General features: G+C 39.2%; 1 protein-coding gene and 1 long non-coding RNA gene across 2 annotated transcripts; one reads left to right on the top strand and one right to left on the bottom strand.

The window, feature by feature from the left end:
* The first annotated feature begins 435 nt into the window (after positions 1 to 435).
* On the top strand, positions 436 to 4108 carry SNAI2 (snail family transcriptional repressor 2). The gene is made up of 3 exons (XM_015649531.3): positions 436 to 735; positions 1320 to 1865; positions 2828 to 4108. Exons 1-3 carry the CDS (start codon positions 657 to 659, stop codon positions 3007 to 3009), a joined length of 807 nt encoding a protein of 268 aa, XP_015505017.1. The 5' UTR covers positions 436 to 656; the 3' UTR covers positions 3010 to 4108.
* Positions 4109 to 7904: 3796 nt separating this feature from the next.
* Positions 7905 to 20490, bottom strand: LOC117243943. The gene is made up of 2 exons (XR_004496086.1): positions 20388 to 20490; positions 7905 to 8084 (listed from the first exon to the last, which is right to left on the bottom strand). It is a non-coding gene; the product is annotated as an uncharacterized LOC117243943 (long non-coding RNA).
* Between the last annotated feature and the right edge of the window lie 662 nt (positions 20491 to 21152).

Below are 21152 nucleotides of genomic sequence, written 5' to 3'. Positions count from 1 at the left end.
AAAAGGAGGAAAAGTGGGGGGGAAAGGGTGAAAAAAAATGGGAGGAAGAAAGAAAGAAGATTTAGTGCCCGTGATTTATCCAGGGCTCTGTCAGAAAGAAAATATATCTATATATCTATAGATATATAGAAATATATATAGATATTTCATCTGAATCATTAAACTGACCTTTATTTTCAAGAATTTTGAGCAATACATTTTTGTAGACTGCAGTTTTGCAGAGCCACATCCCCCCACTTCGGAGCAGGGCAGCGCGCTCTGCTAGAGCTCTCTCTCTCCCCCGTTCACAGCTGTCTCCAGCGGGAGGAGCTGAAACCTGAACCAAACCCTCCGACAGGGATTGGATCCCTCAGCCAGCAGCCCCAGAGCCCTCCCAGAAAAACAGCCTCTTTGGAAAAGTGCTTGAGAACATCCCGAAGCGATTGGAGGAGCGGAAAACCCTTCCCCCCTGCACCTGACTCGTGGGTATTTACAGCACTTTTGAAGGCGCCTCGGCACTGCCAGTGCACAGGCGGGAGCGGATGGGCTGCGCGGGGCCGTAGGGACAGGAGCGGCTCCGATGCGCCCGCAGTGACACCGCGTGTGCTGTGCCGCGCCACCCGCCACCGCCCGCCACCGCACACAGTCTGCCCCAACACACAGAGCCTGCCTCCAAAATGCCACGCTCCTTCCTGGTCAAGAAGCATTTCAATTCATCCAAGAAGCCGAATTACAGCGAGCTGGACACTCATACAGGTAACAGAACGAAATCTGGTGCCGCCGCGTCGCTTCTGGGGCTGCGCTCGTTGCAGTGGTGGGGAGGGGTGGGATTGCTCTGCAGGCTGCAGGGGACGGCTTAGTTCGTCGCTTGCTCTGTTTTCTCCTGCTTGCAAGGAGGGAGTTTTGAGAAATATGTCAGTGCTGACCAGAATGAATCATGAGAGTTTGCTCATCCACTTGAACTCAAGTTACTCAGAAGGGATTCGGAGTTTTCCTGTTCTGTATCTGTTGGTGGTGGAATTGAAACTTTAATTCAAATCCTTCAGTTTCACTGAAGTTTCACTGCTTCATTGTGTCAGGCTGCGCAGATTTAGAAGCAGCATGCCGCCTTGAAGGGACTCTCCAGCTGCAATTTGCCTGGGCACTGTCTCTACCCATCAGAATATATGTATGAAACATATATTTCCTGAATTCGTATTTCCTGAATCCCCCTTATATTCAGATTATTGAGTGTTTCATTTCTGCAGCTTTTAAACCTCAAAGTGTTAATTTTGCTGCTTTTCTTTCTTTAAAAAAAAACTTTTTGGTTCTCTTACCTTAAAATATTCTTCTTTCTCCAGTGATTATATCCCCATACCTGTACGAAAGCTATCCAGTCCCTATCATACCACAGCCAGAGATCCTGAGCTCAGTAGCTTACAATCCCATTACTGTGTGGACTACAACTGGGCTGCTACCGTCTCCATTACCCAATGACCTCTCTCCTCTTTCTGGATACCCCTCGTCTTTGGGAAGAGTCAGCCCACCTCCACCTTCTGACACCTCCTCCAAAGATCACAGCGGTTCAGAAAGCCCCATTAGCGATGAAGAAGAGAGAATCCAGTCAAAGCTTTCAGACCCTCACGCAATCGAAGCTGAAAAGTTCCAGTGCAGTTTGTGCAGCAAGACCTATTCGACTTTCTCTGGGTTGGCCAAACACAAGCAGCTGCACTGTGATGCCCAGTCTAGGAAATCGTTCAGCTGCAAGTACTGTGACAAGGAGTATGTCAGCCTGGGAGCGCTTAAGATGCACATCAGGACCCACACGCTACCTTGTGTCTGCAAGATCTGTGGCAAGGCTTTCTCTAGACCCTGGCTACTTCAAGGACACATTAGAACTCACACTGGTAAGGGCAGGAGTTACGTTTGCAGTTTCTTGTTGCTATAACATCGGGATGCCTTTTTGCTGTTTTTCTCCACAGGTGGAAAAACCGGCAGCGTTTCTTAACTAACCTTGAAATGCTTTCACAGAATTTCAAATGAATCATTGAAAGGCTAAATCCTCCCTCTTGCAGGGAGAGGGGGAAGGTGGTGGGGAGGTGGTGTTTAGCATGGTCTCAAAACTGCAGGCCAGATACTGGCATAAATCAGCTTTACTTCCTTCATAGTTTTAGGATGGTTTAGCCCATTTCCACTAGCTGAAGTTTTGCTTTGAGGATTTTATGTTAACTTTCAGGTTTGGAAATTGCTAGCTTTGGGAAGGCTCCAGCTGACTCTGAAATCAGGAAGCAAAAAACAGGGAATGCATGAGGGGCTGTTTTCTGACTCCTTAAGCAGCTGGCAAGTTTTGCATGTGCTACCTCAAGTCCTTAAGAATTAGCAACCCATCAACAGCCAAGTGGCTGGGTTTTTTCTGTTGAAGCAGAAATGGGCTTTGAGTATAACACTGGGTACAATGTAATGTCTGTACAGCTGTTTGCTGCTTTTCAGTCAAAACCCTTGTTCCCCAGTAATTCACACAGCACTAAGCAGAAAATGTTCTATGAAAATATTTGAAAATGTTGGAAGGAGCTCAGTCTAAAAGTACTGCATGCACCTGTAGATGCAGAAGGTGTCAGCAGCTTGTTTTCAGAGACTGCATGTTCTCAATAGTCTGGGGTTCTGCAAAAGAGCCAGCAGTGCTGAAAGCTGCTGTATCTGTGGCCTGATTAACTTTTTATTAGACATTTTCTTCTTATAACAAGTTGTTTCTGGTTAGTTTTTTTTTTCTTAGGATAAAAGTAGGTTTTACCTGTGCTAAATATGTACCTGTTTTGGGGGGTTTTTTTCTTAAGACTTATCCTATTTTCTCTTGATGTTTCTTTTGTAGGAGAGAAGCCATTTTCCTGTCCTCACTGCAACAGGGCTTTTGCAGACAGATCCAATCTGAGGGCTCATCTGCAGACCCACTCAGATGTGAAGAAATACCAGTGCAAAAATTGCTCCAAAACTTTCTCCAGAATGTCTCTTCTGCACAAACATGAGGAATCTGGCTGCTGTGTAGCACACTGAGTCATGCAGTCAATGTTTACCTGGACTCAATGCATTTCTCCACTTCTGTTCCAAATGATAAGTGGAAATCCAAAGGCGTTTTCTCGTCTACTTTTCAGCCAAAAAAAAAAACCAAAAACCCAAACCAAAAAACAAAGAAACCAAAACGCCACCAAACAAGAAAATAAACTAGTGGAAGAACTTAGAATGTCAGTAGAAATGAGCTTTAAGTAGTTTCTGTTCTGCCATACATTTGCATTCTTAAGTGTGAATTCTGAAATAGGGGGAAAGACGCCATGCATGACATTTCAAGTAGATCTAAAGGAAGAAGCATTATCAGCTTTCTTTATAGATGAAGCCAAATGTAGGTCATCTTTTCTTGCTTAGAAAAGGCTTCAAAGTTAACAATACATTCCTGCCAAGCCATTTCAACCAAAGAAACAGTATTTTAAGTGGAAATTTTAATGAAAATACTACCCAAATCAATTTTGCTAGACACCATTTATCTCAGGTGCCTTAAAAAGTATTCCAAGTTTACCTTAGTAAATGTTTAATATTATTCATTGCTGTGTTTTTTTATTTTATTTTATTAGAAGCCAAGGCCTTCATTAATGACCTGAAATGCTTTAAAACCGCATAACTAAAAGAGGGAAAAAAGTATAAGAGAATGTACGAAAAAATTAAAAGCCACAAATTAACTGCATGTGCCTTAAAAAATAAATAAATAAAAAAAGATAATACTGTAGCTTCAAACATTCCTGGTGCATGCTTGACCATTCTTTAATATGGAATAAGTTCCTCTAAACTTCATTTTTGTTTTAAAAAACGGGAATAAGTGCAAGAGAGGGGATCCACGGGAGTTTTACAATTATTTTTTTTTTAAATGCACAAAGGAAATGCAATATTTTCAGCATTACCCCTCCAAGTGCCTTTTTTATTGATGATTTTGTAAAGTATGTGGACATAATGTAAATATTTTTATTTTTATATGATTGAATGTGTTATGAATGAAAGCAAATTGTTGCCCATAGCAGCATCTATAGATAACTTGAAGAAAGTGTGAAGTGAAATTGATGTTGTTTTCTAGCCACTTTTTTACAATAAACATTTTTAAGTAAGATTTCTGTTGTTTTGTCTAATTAAACAACTGTGTGCGTGCTTTGGAACATAGAAAAATGAGAATGTCTCCACATGACCAAATGAAGACAAAGGTGAATTTCAGATGTGAATATTTACTCCACAAGTTCTAAACATTAGAAAATAATATATATGTTGCATTTTAAAAGATTTTAAATCTTACAGCACATTTTCCTAATTTGTGCTTTAAAGCACTTGCTTTTTCCTTGCAACAGTCTGACAACATTGTGAGATATATTTTATCAAAAACATTTAAGAGCAATGCATTTTTCTTGCATTTTAACAGATGAAAGGATGCTATTAGAGAGGCCTTATAGTACTTCCCCTGAGACTTTCACATCAGGGAATATGGGCCTGATCCAAAATTCATTAAAGTCAGTGGAGCCTTACAGGAGTTCAGCAATGTTTGCATGATGCTCTTTTAAAATAGTAGTCAAGTCACAGTACAATATACTTTATATAGCAATTTAAAGATGATTAAAGATATTTTATTAAAATGTCATACATATCAGAACTATCAAGTGAATTCATTACAACTGTGTATATCAGCTAATATATCACAGGAAAGAAATTATTCTGTAATAAAAAGTAGGAATCTTTTTTATTCAGGTGATTTGACTAAGTACTCCAAGACCTGAACTACATGAAAGTATTACAACTTCAACAAGTCATGTCTCATCGTTACTGACTGGTGTGAAACAACACCATTTTCAACTTTTAGCAAAGTACAAAGCTAGAGAACAGACAAGCATCAGCTGGCATCCAGTCTGAAGACCCTTACAGCTGCACTAAGGTACCAACCGGAACAAATAATAGCAAAAATAAAATTACAACAATTTACCAAGAATGTTACTGATGTGTAAACATAAGATGAACATTTCTTGAAAAAAGTATGTTTCAGAAAAATAATGCATTAGATCATACATGTCTTCTGACTCCTCCAGCCCAGTTCTGGAGGAGGGTTTTCAGTAGGACTGCACTGGAATAATGCAGGCAATAGGCAGAAGTTTTGAACCTTTTCTCCACAGAAAGCATGATATTGAAAAATGAAGCTCAAGTTAAGCTTTTGTATTCTCCAAGCATATAATAATTATTCCCTAGGAGCTGATTTTTTTTTTTTTCAGGAAATAGCTGGAGAGTTCAAGAAAGATAGAGTTAGTGGGAATTTGTGAGGTAACATTTCAAAATGAACACATGAAGGCATCAAATACCCTTGAAAAGTTTCATGTGGTTTCTCTATTGATTTGCACTTCCATGTCATTCACTTTGAAGTTTGTAGGCTCCAGCAGCTCTTTGTGCAGCTCCTTCTTCCCAGAGCAAAGTTTACTGGAGTATGAGTAAAGCTCTGGCAGTCAACAGCTATTTGTACTGTTCTAGATTTGCTCTCCTGTGCTGTGCCACAAAGATGTTTCCATTGTTTTAATTCACACTCCAAATTCTCTACACCCATAGTAAATTAAACAGTGTAAGAGCTTGACTTGAGTGAGTGGAAATGCTACTGCTGTCCTCAAGGGAAATCTGATGAAAACTTCATCAAAATACAGTATGCTAAACCAAACACAAGTGGAACTGGTCTGATTTGGAGATGACAATTAAGATATGCTACTTTGCATGCCTGTAACACCTGTACTCATAAAACACAAAGATGGGAAAGGCTAGAAGCTCTTTTGGCTCATCTTTGTAATTGAAACAGAGCACTCTATCACAGATCCCAGCTCTCTGTCCAGTTGCAGCATAAACTTCCCAAGCAGCTAAATTTCTCTGCTTTTCCTGTGTGACTGCTTTCTACTCCCTGTCAGGACTTTCTCCAAAACATATCCCATTAATAGTTTTACCTCATTATCTTAGAAATGCCCTTCTGCACCTGCACAAGCTATTTATCAATGTAAATTGAATTCTGTTCTGAGCTGCCGGTTGATGAGTCCTATGACTTTCTCAACACATGATGGAGAAGCTCCCTCCAAGGTCAAATTTTTTTCACAACACATCTCTTATTCTATATAAGATTATAAAAGTAATCTTTTAAAATCTTTCTTAGGGAAACATGGTCCCTGCACTCTGAATATCCTCACTGCTTCTTTTCTGAAATTTGTCACTTTTTTTTTACCTTTTTTTTTTTTTTTTTTTACAGAATGTGGTCCAGGTCCTTCCTTTAGGATGTTCTGTTAACCTACTTTCAATGTTCTTTCAGTGTTCAGAGAAGAATAGAAGCACCTCAGTGCTTGTGAAGCTACGAGTTAAATATATTAATTTCTCAAGGCTGAAGGCAATAATTGATTCACTTTGGTTTTCATGTCTTTCTTCCCTTGCTTCTGTTTGGGCACGTTTTTCACTTCAGAGGCTGCAGAATGAAGGGAGATGTGCATGCAATGAAGACAGAACAAAGTACACTTAGGCTCTAAGCACTGCAATTATCCTACCATGTAATGCAGAGTTAGGAAAAGTATGTTATACACTCACCAAAGGGTTAAAAGAAGGGCCTTTCAGATTAAGGCACCATTAAATCTTTCTTCTGTATTTTGCTCTATTATTTGGATTATTATAGTTCCTATTGTCATTAAGTAAACTCAGGGCCTATTACTCTAAGCCCCATAAAATCATATAAAAATGAAACACTGGAAAGATCCAATAATTCAAACTAAAAGAAAACAATGGGAAACCTGGTAATTTAATTCTGATGTCTTCTGCTACAGCTGATTTCCTCTGCCACAAAATTAATCAATGCTTAATTTGAAAACATTTTATTATTTTTGAATAAGACATTTTCAGTTACAATTATTATTGCTTTGGAAATAATGGGTTTTACTAGCTGTCCCAAGTGCTTGGTTTTCTCTTTGAAGTAGGTGTTCTAAAAGTTAAATTATATTAATTATAACTCTGATTCACAGAAATATGAGGAGTGGAAGGTGAGAAGTGCACTCCAACCTGCACATATTGTAGTATCAAATGATAGCTGCAAGAAAAAAAGAACAGATTGTTTGAGTGAATCATGGATCATGGAATGATTGAGGTGGGAAATCGCCTCTGCATTATTGACTAGTTCAACCCCCTGCTCAAAACAGGGTGGGGAAAGCAGTTTACCCAGGACTGTGTCCAGATGGGGTTTTGATATCTCACAAAATGGAGACCCCATGACCATTCCAAACAACCTGTGCCAGTGTTCAGTCACATTTATGGTGCCAAAATGCATTTAAATAGAATTTTCTGTACCTCAGATGGTATGCACTGCCTCTCTTCCTGTCACTGGGCAGCACTAAGAGTCTGACTGTATTCTTCACTCCCTCACATCAGGAATTTATACACATTAATAAGATCTTCCTTGAGCCTTTTCTTTTCAAGAAATCTCAGTGACTCCAACATGAGAGATGCTCCAATCTCTTAATTACCTCTGTGGTCCTTCACTGGACTCTGGTATTCTTATGTCAACCTGGAACTGGTTGGCCTAGAACTGGACCTAGTGCTGCTGATGGGCTGCACCAGCACTGAGCAGAGGTGGAAATACCTTTCAGTTTCTCATGGGAGGCTGAGAGGATGCATAAAATTTGTGGGAACAGCCAAAGCAGTAAAAAAGAATCAAAAATTGCATTCTCTGTTGCTTCTTCCCAAAAATTTTCATTCATTCTAAATACATACAAAGTCCTCAGGACCCTTGAAGGTGTGGAGTGTGGGATTGTGTTTTCCAGGGACAGTAAGAATTGCCCTGTCCAGTTGCAGATTGCAGCATAAGGGTGCCTCAGCCAAACCAGACTAGGGATTAAAAAAGAGAATTAACAACTGCATAATGATGCTGGTTTTACATGTTTGGCAGTTTGGTCATCTGATTCCTCTTCACTTATCTTTTCAATTCTTCAAGAATGTCATCCAAACCAATGTTTTCTTCTTCTGATGCACTCACCATTTTGGGTACAAAAACATAAGCTCTCATTCATGGTCCTCCTTCTTTTGTTCTCCCCACATCTCTGCAAGACAAAAGTTATGCAACAGTTGATTTCTGTTTCATCTGTCATGTCTATTCCTTTTACCTGGGTATTGAATATTCCCATCTCTTGTTTGTGTACCTCTTTGTTCTACTGTCCACTACATACACTAAGTAGCTGCAAGGATGAAGGTCACAGGCAGCCCTTACTAAGAAGGAATAAAAGACCTTTTATATCTTTCAGTTATACAAACATATTTTTAAATTTTTTTTTATTATTGTCAAAAGAAGACATGGAAAACAGGAATCACATGAAATACCAACTCAAATTCACATGTTTCCAGTATTTTTAGTAGCCTTCACTCTGTAAAATCTGTAAAGGAAGAGCAACTGAGGTACAGGCAGATATTCACACTTTTTTGTCACACAAATAGACATAGAGCTGCACATTCAAACACACTGATTCTTTCACTTCAGCCCTGGCTTGGGGGATCTACTTCAGAAGGTCCCTCAGAGAGGTCCCTCATTTTGTTGCTAGAGCACCCCTCAATTGAAAAGTGGATTTAAATACAAACACAAGGATGCTGTCTAGAAGGGCAAAGTCAAAGGAAGGTTTTATTCAAGCTGTTTGTTCATCCACTCGGCATAGGAATGGTTGAGAATGCCACACATTCTGGATCAGTTTTCTAGAATTTTTCTGATTAGTTTTCTAGAAATTCATCTTTATTTTATTTATCCTATAGAACAGAGCCTTTTGCCTAACCAAAGGAGACTACGGAAAGCCATTCTTCTCTTTGCAAAGCCCCTACTTTCTCCTTGCCTCTCATGTTTTAGCCTGTTCTGTTACTGCTTTCTCTGCCTTCCATAGGAATCATCTCCTTCCCAGATGTGTCTAACAGGGAGTAAGAGCCAGGGGATCATGGATCTTTTAATGCTAGAGAGATGTGGGCACTGCTGTGGCTTCTACACAGCCCTAGACATGGGGATGAACAACAAATGTTCCTTGCTGGGCCATCAAATGGCAGCAGCCCCTGACCATCACCTCTCCACACCTTTTCAAAGCCATGACCTGGGAATGCAGGAGCTTGGTCTCACAGATTCCTCTCAGAGCAGTGCCTACATCTTGCTGAGTCCAGTGGGCTCCCAGTACAAGCTCTGAACATCTGAGTACCATCAGACATCTGCTAAGTCGCTAATAAGAAGCAGTTAAAGTATAAAGTTGCACTGCAATTAGCTCAGATTTTGCACATGTCCCTAAACCAAAGAAAATTCCTTTGAATGTAACCTGCCCTCTCATGTGGGCTGGCAGATCATCCACAGCTGACAATGAGTAAAGAGTTAGAAGAATGAAAAGTGACAGTTATTAAGTAACTTCAGTGAAAATTGAATGAAAAACAATCAGCAACTCAAAGTAATAATATTATGCATAAAAGACTAATAAAAATCCTCCCATCTCAGTTAAAGCTTCATTGTATTTGGCATTAAGTCATTAATTTTTTACATTTTTAAGCATTATAAAAAGATATTTTGCAAGACAGTTCACCAAGATTTATAGCAAAGTATTCGCTATTCATCTGTAATACATGAAACCAGGCCAGGTTGCTATGTCCTAAGGAAATTGAAAAAAGAACCTTGTGACTCGTGATGGACATTTTGTGGTGTTTTTAAAACAGCTTGGCATCTCAGCCCAGATCCTAACTAGTTCTGACTGGACAAGGCCAACATTCAAAAACAGTCAGGAGTTTTTGACAGCTCTCACTTAATGACAGAAAAATCGGTTTTTATTTGGAAAATGGCTTTCTGCTCCTAGGTAGTTTCTAGAAATTGCTCTAGCCCTCTTCTCTGTACCCACTTTACTGAGTGTTGGCAGAAAAAAAGACATAGTTGCAATTGCAGATAATTTAATTTTCCCAGGGACCTTTTCTCAGAGGTTTGAAAGTCATGGCTGCAGTTTGGTGGTCACAGCAGATGACTAAGAGCTGCTCCCAAACATTTGAACCCAAATGCTTTGTGAGTCCACAGACAAATGCACCAGCTTGTCACACAGGGATTCTGGAAAAAGGATAAAACAGTCCCAGGGACTGTTGAAATGTCAGCCTTCAATTAATAGAAGGACATGGTGGTTAGAAGATATTTACAAGCCGCAAATATCAATTACAAATAATCTTCCAGGTCTTCTGTACCAGGAAAATCTCAAAAAATCAGCACTGCTTAGCTCTGAGAAGAAATTTTTACTCCAGTTAGGACTGATCTGATAAATTAGGTATGTCTCATCATTGCTCTTATTACCACAAAATAGAGTCAGAAGGCTGTAGTAGATTTTTTAATTACACATGTAGAAACTACTAGTAACAAGAACATCCAAAATCATGATAAATTATATACATTTTTGTATCTATATAAAAACAAGTAAAATCAAATATGCAGAATTAAAGTTGGGGAAATACTTTAATAAACAGCCCTGCCACAATGCTGATAAGTTTTTATGTTAGCCTAAAATAAAATAAAATAAAATAAAATAAAATAAAATAAAATCCATTGTTTTTCAGCATTTAAAAGGAGGTATCCTAGATATAGGATTCTTTTTCCAGTTTAAAAAAAATCAGACAAGGAGTATGCTTCCTTTTGGTCAAAATGGCATAGGTACCTGAAGGACACTGCATTATTTTGACACTCATGATAGAAAGCTTCTACAGTTTTTATGTCTTGGTGTGCCATTCTGGTGGAAGCAATTCTATGCACAAGGCATCCTGGGATTGTCCCATACAGTGGTTTTCTCACCTTGAACTTTGCATTTACCCCTGCCAAAAGGCTTTGAATCCACATGGACACTTGCTGACACAAATGGAATAATTCTTTGCTGCAGTGTAGTCCCATTTACTGCATCACATATATTTGTTTTGATATATAGTGCTAAGAAGGGAGCATAGCCAGAAGCCTGCAAGCCTAAGTATCTTGTTCTTCCTAAAACACTAATCTATTTAGAGCTCTATGGATCCTTTCTTCTAGTAAACCCCTTTTTCCTGCCTCCATTGCCCAGGCTAGAGGTGGATCAGAATTATCTATGATGAGTTCTTGCCTTTTCCTGCACTGCTACATGTTAGGCTAACAATGAATGATGTTGCAATTCTGAGCTTCTGTGGTAAGTTTATAGCCTTTTTAACATCTTTCTCCTTGGTCTTTGTTACATACTAATGGAAAGAATGCACAATATGGACTAATTATTTAGGCCAAGTACAAGTGATTTTTGAAAGTATAATTCCTCACCATTTTTCAGATAACTTCAGATTAATTAGATCTGAGCTCCTGTGTGTTTGAGAAATGTTTTCTGTTCATCTTTGTGTTCTGGTTTCAGCTGGGAGATAATTAATTTCCTTCTTAGTACTTGTTAAAGTACTCTGTTTTGGATCTATTATGAGAGTAATGTTGATAACACACTGTTGTTGTTGCTAAGTAAATCAAGGACTTTTCAGCCTCCTGTGCTCTTCCAGCAAGCAGCTGCACAAAAAGACAGGAGGGAGCACAGCCAGGACAACTTACCTGAACTGGCCAAAGGGATATTCCTTGCCACAGAACAGCATGCCCAGTATATAAACGGGGGCATTGGCTGGGAAGTGCCAACCACAACTCAGGAATTGGCAGGACATCGGTCAGCAGGTGGTGAGTAATTTTACTGTGCGTCACTTATTTCTCCTGGGTTTTATTCCTCTCTCTTTTTCTCTTTACTTTTCATCATGTTTTTAACTCTGTATGAATTATCAAACTGTTCTTAACCTACCAAGAGTACTGCCTTTTTTCTGATTCTCTTCCCCACCCCACCAGGCATGCAGAAAAACGAGAAAGTGACTGGTGTGGTACTTAGCTGCTGACTGGGGTTAGATGACAACACTTTGGTAAATGCCTTTCCACCATGCTTATATCTCCCTGTTTAAAATAAAAAGTAAAAATTTCACAAGAGATCTCTGGAAGACAACCTGAAATAATGGCTATTCTCTTTGCACTTTAAGCTGATATGTTCGAGAAGGGAACTGCTGCATGTACAATGCCTGCTGCTTTGACCCTGTGAGAAGAAGTGTCATAGTTCTTAAAATAAATGGCTGCTTGCTTCTTAGGTCACTAATGGAGAGGAAGGATCTGTTCTGTGGCATTTGTAAAAACACAAATATGTTGCCATCACATGAGTGTTTTTTGTCCCCACCTTTAAACAGGAAACAGTTTTTAGGACTTCCAGTCCAGATAATCTCTTACTCGCATTGCTTTGCTCCTAAACATGAGAGTTTTTTCTGAGAAAGATCTTAGAATCTGGCATTGTACTTTTTTTAAGGAGCCCATAACTAGAATTGCAGCGTATATTACCTACACAGATGAGCACTCTAGTACAGTATCCACGCAGTCCCTCCTTTTGAAAGAAGGAAGATGTATTTTGAAGGGGTACCATGTGATGTCAAACCATGCATTTACATTGCTCCTTCACTGACAGGTTATGACCAAGTCAAACTGTTCAGGAGAAGGACTCTCTCCTCCCTTGAACCAGAGCCACTCTTGTGAATGACTTGTCCTTTAGCCTTATTCCCATGCTCTTTTAATCTCTGGTAGTGGTGCCTAACATGTGCCAGGAGCTATCATGCTCTGATCTGGTGCAGCTGGGAAAAAGAACAGGCCAGTATTTCAGTGAAGTATCCAAAAACAATCCTTCTCTCCAGGAGATTTTGCTGATGTAACTGTGCAGCACACTCCACCAGCATATACACAACTCATAATGACTAAGTGTCCAGCACTGCTTCTCCTGGTTCCCCAAGCACATGACCAACTTGCACACTAATATCACACCACTAGACTTCAACTTTCATCAGTATAGAAGTGTTGAAGGAGAAAAGGCAAAAGAGAGAGAAGAAAGCCTAAAAACATCAGTGCTACAGTCTTGGGAAAAGTTCCTGACACAGACCTGATCTGAGTCTAAGGACAGTACATCTTACACACCTTGCTCCCAGGATTTGGCTTAAAGTATAGCCCAGACATTAATGCTTAAGAGGTAGGATTTTGACATGGCTTGTGATGAGAATTAGGGTCAGAAAATGTTCATTTAATGGGAGATATAAAGCTGGAAACATATCGTCTCATGGTGATACTACAGCAAATATACAATAGTTAATCCTTGCTTTCATTTTATTTATTCCTTGCCTGGTTTTAGTGAGGATGAATAATGTCCATGTCTTGTAACACCTCAGTAATAGTTCAGCAGGATTGCTGTGACCCTTCCTGGTTGGACCAGTACTGATTAGCTGCAGATTTCGATGTATGATCAGGTGACAAGCCAGGCTTGCAGAGTCTGAACTGTTGCAGTTGCTGTTGAGGAATGTAAAATGACAATTTCTGCTGCTCTTTAAAGGGAAAATTTCTAAGTTGGTAGAAATGTAGAGTTGAAATGAAATGCATTTCTTTAGTTACTCCTGATTTAGATTTTGCATGTCACTACATATGCATGGACTATGCTGAGCTAGGAATGCTGCATTTTGATTTTACCTATTTGAACCACCCAGTAACTCATGCCAAAGACAAATCTTTCAAGGTAATCTAAAATGTAGACTTCTTAACTGATGTGAATGGCAGCCTTCCTGTTTTAAATTACAAGTTGTGAAAAGAGAGTTACATTGTCAATCAGACAGCAAATGGTGCTGCACTGGCCTTTCTAGAAAAACAAGTGATGGGTAATAAACTACTTTATGGTAGGATTGAATTAAAAACAAAAAATCCTTATCAGTGCAGTATGTTTTCTGGTCCACCTAGACTCATCTGTTTTAAACTGTTCCAGCTATGTTACATTTCCCGTCTTTTTTTTTTTTTAATTTAAACAAGCCTTTTTAAGCGTATATGTGTATGCATACATACAAATGCGAGTACATATATACATGGAATGTTTACATGAAGACATATATATGGAAGCATTTTCTGCACATAAGCAGAGATAAAATTAAAGTGACACTGTAAATGATAATTTATTTTTTGAGCAGTATTATTAACATGAGGCACATTCCCATTCTCTCTATTCAAAAATCTTACATTTTATTTAAAAAAAAACAACCTACAAAGTGTCTCTTGTTCCTATAGTTACCCAGAAAAAACCAGACTTGACAGCAATCAAGTGTAACCAGTAGACTTGTAGTCACCTTCAAGCAGCTGAAAAACAGATTGCAATGGCAGACAATTCTCAAAGATAAGTATTGACATGCTCCATTCAGAAAGGCTTCCATAGGGACAGTCCCCAAGGACATGACAAATATTACCAGAGGAACCTGTTGTCTGGCTGACCAAAGCATGGAATGAAAGCATAGGAGAACACCATAGTGAAGATCTTCACCATTTAATGTGACCTTTTACCTTAGTGTTGCAGGCAACAGCCTACAAGATTACATTTGTAAAAACAGAAAACTTTCACTGGGAGTAGCATCTTCTTGGAAGGTTTCTGAGATTCTCAGCACTGAAAAAAATAATGCTGTTTCCACCTTTCCTTTACATTCTGTTCTTGCTTCTGAGCCACATAAAATGCATGGCTCAATGAACCATCCTGTGGACTGACTTCCAGAGCCAACATGCTGGCACATTGTTCCCATACTAGTCAAGAAATCTTCCTTATGCTTATGGAATACAGTCAGGTTTTATTGTCTACTCAAACTTTTCCCTGACTCTTTAATGGCAGCAGATGACTACAATGTCCCTGTGTAGGTTTACCACGCACCTGCATCATCCTACTCTAGCTGAAATTTAGTTGGGACACAGCTGAGGTTTTGGGGTTGGATTTCTCCTATATGTTCAGCAAGCCTCAGCAGAGCAGAATAAAGAGCCAGGTATCTTCCTGTGCACATTAATACATCATGTGTGCTCAGGAAATCTGATGCATTCAGGAAACACTGGTCTTACCAGGTGTGAGCAATACAGCCTGTGTTGCTGCAGAGCACTCGCAGCATCACATCAGACCTATTCCAAATTTGCACTGAAGCCAGAATTCACATGAACCTATGAAGTTTTACATTTTCTAAACACTCTGAAACCTTCTGGAAAATCAAGACCAATATATCCTACTTCTACACAGATGCTCTGAAAAAGAGGAATCTAAGCCATACAGCTCTGCAGTCCACCTTCTAACAGAGATAACAGTGAGAGATAAGACTCCTCTTACACATGCAAAGGATAATCATCACAAATCCAACCCTCCTTCATCCACACTTCAGCCCAGGGGCTGTGAATTATAACCTCTCACCCCATACAGCACACATCCAGCATCCAGCTGCCAAGTGCAGAGCTAGTTTTATGCTGGAGTTTTCAAAGCACCAGGTTCCAGTGAATAGACACAGTCTTCTCTTTTCTGGCTCCCCACTAAGTAGTGGCTGCAGAACATGCCAGACAAATGCTGGAAAGGTCAGGGGGTAACAGCTAACAGGAAAGCTGATTCTCAAGGCTCTATCCACAGGACAGGGTGGGTGCATTTCCCTGTGTACCCCACAGACCCAGTCTCTAGGTCCGCATCTGGCCACATTCGCACTGTGCATCAGGGCAAAACATTGGTGGGCAAAGTCACTTTCCTACAGAGGAAATCTTGATCAAATAAACAAGGTGTGTTTCAGTAGATTTCCTCTCCTACAGTAGGGGACAACAAACACTGTAACGTGGGAATTTGCTCCTGAGTCTAGTTGGAGCCATTGTATCCCAAATTTTATTAATATTGTATCTGTTTTCTATAGACCAAAGGTCAAAAATGTTTCTGTCAAGAAAGCGTTTTCCAAAGGTAGTGTGGAAATGGTGTGTTTTGCAGCATGTTGGATGTGTTTCAAAGAAAGGACAGTAGTAGATCTGCATGTGGCTTGTCCTTCAGGCTTCTCCATTCCACAGGTAGCTGTCATTCTGCAAATTTTATGTGGAAAACTCACAGGAGAACAGACCTGAAGAGAGTTGCAGGCAGTGGCTTAACAGCAAAAACTTTCCACCCTTCTACTGCTATTTTTAAAAGGGTTTCAGAAGCTTTCAGGAAGAAAACCACACTTAAATGCTGGTCTACCTAAAATCTAGCCTTGTGCATCCTGACTTGTATAGCATATTTGGGAGGTGCCATCAATGCTCTAAATTAAAATTTAAACTCTCCTATCAATCATAATGTGGGCTTGAATCTCTCTCCCTGGACTGTGCATGGATTGATGCACATAAAACAGAGCCCAACCTCCTTTTTTTTTTTCCTTTTTGCACCTGGATGCTTTGCAGAGGTTGCTGGATGACTTGAAGGAGAAAAGCTGATTCAAATTCTACCAGAAGTTCCCAGGACTAACCAGATACAAATGCTCACAGCAGGCCATGAATCAGTGCAAGAGGATGACTTCTTTCTGACATGTGAATATTTTCTTACACCTCCTGACCTTTTATTGCGGGCAGCTGCAAAGATATAACTTGAATGCAACACTGGCACTGGAACAGTTGTGCCAGGTTGCTCAGAGAGGCTGTGGAGTGTTCATCCTTGGAGATATTACAAACCCAACCAGACAGCATCCTGGGAAACCTTCTCTAGCTGGCCATGCTTGAACAGGGGGCTTCAATGAAACAATGTCCACATATGCCTTCCAACACCAAGAATTCTTCAATTCTATGGTTAAAAATTAAGTAATAAAAAAGAAAGTTGGAGGGGGAATTATTCTTTCATGTGAACAAAAAAGCCCTAGAGAAAAATTAAATTCCTTTGGATCAGATTTATGAAATGTATTTATTGTTCCAGCCACAGAACTTCAAATTCAGTTATGGTCTTAATTCAAGTTACTGAACCCTTCTAAATTCTAGCCTTGTTTTCACTCTATTGAGGTAAAACAGAATTGATGGATGTGTGTGGCAGCAGTGTGACTGGATGTGAAATCATGTGCTTTCCCCTCACATGAAGAGGCATTTCAGCAATGACTAATCATGTATTTTCTCCTTTGCCAGCTATTCACAGAGGTTTTAATTTGCAAGGAAAGATTTCTTATTCTTTTTATTGTCATAGTGGTGAAGTCCCTAATAAGTGACATTTACTGAGGGGACTAGGTGCAGATTTGTCTGAGATGTGTAGGAGATGGGCCAATTCCATATGTTATCAACCTGACTTCAAGATGTCTCAGAAATAAGTCTTCCAAGTGAAATTTATTGAAGTCCTGAATTGTTTTCCCCTGAAGCATTAAGTTCAGTAGATCTTTATCAATCTATACCTGTACATACATGAAAATCCATACACAAGGACACATGTTTACAACAGATTGCTGAGACTCTCCACGTCTGAGGTTGTTTCTGCATATTCATGAATATACCTAAGGGCTGAAATATCTTTTCTGTGTGACAGATTTTGCCCTAATAATTTGTACAGTATATCATTAAAAAAAAAAAAAAAAAACAACAAAACTTTTGTACAGACATTCATGGTTCCCTGAAATGTTCTTGGTGTATTTAATTATTTAATTGCTATTTTATTCTGGTGAAGTAAATGATAAAATCTTACACAACCTTTCAGCAGAAGTGTATGACAGGATTGGAAATCCCACAAACCACTACATTTTTTTCTTTCTATTACTCATTGACATGTTTCTTATCATCCCATCCTGCAGGTCCCAGAAAAATCATAATATTAGACAAAATTACCAAAGAAGCATTAGGAATAGAGAGCAAGCTGGATGTTGAAATACAGGTTCCTATAATTAAAAATATATTCTCATGTCTTATTTATTTTTTCTTGTGATCTATTTATGGTAAAAGCCTTTAAAAGAGATTAAGTTTATTATCCTGATTTGGGAAAATTAGGCAAATTCACCACTCATCTTTTCTTTTAACTTGGTACACAATCTATTTAAGCCTGTTCCAGTAGAGCAGGAAGCCATCCCTCTTCATTCTTTAATTGATTTACAAAATTGCTGCATGTATCAGTTATTCCTTCAGGTCTTTTTTCTCATAAAGAGAGCTTCCTCAACCAAAGTTGAAAATATTGGCCATCAAAATGAACTTGAGTATTTACAGTTAATTATGCCTTATTTTTCCCAGGGAATCCAAAGCACAACAAGCTCCATACCATCACTGACAATCATCTCTAAAACATGTTATTCTAAATATACACACTTAATAAAACAGTGTATCCAATTAAACCAAATAAATGATACTGTTCTTAGCAATATCTCTTGTTCCACTACTGTAAAGAATGAAAAGTAAATATTCCTATTTGGTATTTTATTAATAGCAGTGGAAAGAGAAACTAAATACTTCCTCTAGTTTCCCTCCTCCTAGAGCTCTTTCTTCAGGCTAATTTAGTCTTTGTCTAGCATCTTCCCTGGTTTGGAATCCAAGGTTGTAAAATAGGCAGGGGCAAAATCTGGAAGATGAAGTAGTGTTTCAGGTGCAGCTGAGAGAAGGACTACCTCTGAACTGTACAGACTCATTGCCTGAGTGTGTCGTGCAGGGGTTAATTGACAGCCCTCTAGGAGGAGAAGTGAATGTGTAGTTCAAGCACTTAAACACAACTGGAAAAGACTGGTTCTGATCTTTCTCATAGGTTCTGTTGCACGTTCTGAACTTTCAAATAAAAAGATTCCCAGGCTGTTAAAGAGATCATTATTAAGATGTTAAAGTTATTCTCTTCATTTTTTTAATGAATTCTCACATGCCCTTTGTTCATTAGAACTCTGTGACAATGACTGAACACTCACAGTGACCAGAGCTTAGAAAGCAGCTCAAGCAAGTATGTGTTTAACTTTCTGCCACTGTTCAATTCACTGCAGTGTAAAATGTACCTGATTTACAACAGTTTGAGTTGAGGTTCGCTTCACTTTTGATGCCCAAATACATGGCTTTCTACAGCCACAGTGTGAGCACTTGCCATTGTGAGACTTTTCCAGTGTCTGTGTCATATAAAGTGGTGCTAGAGGAATGAAGAGGATTAAAAAAACTTCCTGCTTTGGATTCCTCCCTTCGTTGGGAAATCTCTTCCGAAAAAGAGAAATGCACCAGTGTTTTACAGATCAAAATGCATTTTGATCTGAAAAAGTTAGTTGCAGGATTTGTCATGATCAAAGTTTTCTCATAACCTCCTATTGCTGAAGTAAGAAAAATTACTCCTAATAATAAAATTATTAAAAAATAAAATTCTGATTATATATATTTTGTCTCATTCCACTACATCCCAATATTTTCTGCAAATTCAAATAGCCTGACATTTATATTAAGCTTAAAATGTCATCGATCCAGTTCTGCAGAGCAAGACATCAGAGTCCCACTGATCATTTCTGTCTCATAAGAGCAGGCTCTGGATAAATTAGCACCACTATTAATCATAATAATATATCTATGTCTTGGTTCTAAGATTCTTGAGATGTTTTCCAGAAACTGCAAACTGGCATGATGTTAGCAAAAAAAAACATTAAAGCAGGGATCTTAACTCTCCAGTGAATCCTTCAGAAACTGAATAGCTCTCACAGCATAATATTTCTGACAGGAAATATACACTTGAGATGTTTTAAGCCTGAAATGTCACATACACAACAGAGCTTAAGCCTGAGAAGCCTCCCCTGTTTCTGAGATCATAACAGTAGTATTATCATTAAGAGGATAAAATGCCACTTCCTTGCTTCCCATACCCCAATCCAAATGAAATGTGAGTCACTTAATGAATTTCATCTAAGCCTAATGGAACAATTTCAGCCTGTCCTGGACAACTCTCCTGCCCAATTCCCTTACACATATTATTTCTGCTCTCTTGGTTTTCATATCCGCCTCTGCCCAATCACTTGTGGCAGGTTCTACTGGTAAAGCAAATGCTTTGCTGCTGTTTTTCCCCTTAGAATTACAGATCACTGAAGAAGTAGCTTGAAACATTTCCACTGGAGAAAAATGTGATGAAATTGTGAAAGGTTCAGCAGCCTTGAAACACTAGTAGACTATTGGCATGAGGATTATTCCCAGACATGATCTTTCCTTTGGAGCCTGGTGTCGAAGTTTGCAATATTTGTTCACTTCATGCCTCCTCAGCATAGCCTGTCTCTCTGGCTGATTTTCTTCCTTTCTTTATCTGAAGCTGGCATTTTTTCCACTCTCAATAATTAAGCTGTCTCGATGCTAGAGACATGCCTATTTTATCACATGTATGTCTCGTACACAGTTGAAAAAGGAGAACTCCAAGGGAGAAGGCGGCTGGCGTCTCTGCTGTTGAAACGGTTTCAATCTGGCCTGAATACTTTGCCTGCAGTGCTGCAACCCACAAGGGGGTCTTAACCTCTGAAACCTGCTGACTCAAGAGTAATTGGCCAGCATGATGCCACTGTGACCATCAAGTGGAACAAATAAAATTACCCACCATTTCAGTGCCATGATTGTCCTCTCCCACTGCGTGATTCCATGAGTCCCCCCGAGGACTGACCTGCTTATAATAAACAAATTGTTTTCTGGGCTCCTTTTCCATTGCCTGTAGGGAAGTAACAAGAAGACAGAGCCAAGCTGTGTTAACTATATTTAATGGTCTTTTTTTCTTTTCCTTAAATTGCATCAGATGGTCAAGATGACTAGATACAGTATGATCTTTTAAAATCATATCCTCAAGAAGCAAACAATTAGAGAGCAGCATCTCAACAAGGAAAGTCAAGTTTACACAGCGATAGAAAGTTGTAAATTTAAAGAATTCAAGAGGATTACACATATTGAAGCTGGATGACTTAATTCCTCTTCCTGAGAACGACAGCTTAAAAGCAGGGATTCTCTTTCTCTATACACAATTTTGTAATTTGTTTGCATGAGAGCAAGCTGTTTACACTATGCTACATAAAGGTTGTTGCCAAAAGTTACTATCTCCTGTAACAGTGTGAAACCAGAAAATCTCTCATGATGGCAGTGGGTTTAATCAGATACACACCAGCGTAACAGAGAACTAAATTTGGTTTTACACCCCTGTCTAAAAGAAGCTCACTAAAGATCAGAGGGGGAGAGCTAGGGGGAGGGCAGGAGTGTGGGGAAGGAGGTAGTTCTTGTTCTCTTGGTTTTCTTTCTTTATGACTGCCTAACAGCATCCCCAATATCTGGATTCATGTGGAGGAGATAATATGGCCTGGTAAACACATCAGCAGGA

The sequence above is a fragment of the Parus major genome, chromosome 2 (assembly GCF_001522545.3).
Source record: "Parus major isolate Abel chromosome 2, Parus_major1.1, whole genome shotgun sequence".
In the NCBI taxonomy this organism is placed as follows: Eukaryota; Metazoa; Chordata; class Aves; order Passeriformes; family Paridae; genus Parus; species Parus major.
This window is presented reverse-complemented; position numbering and strand designations above follow the sequence as displayed.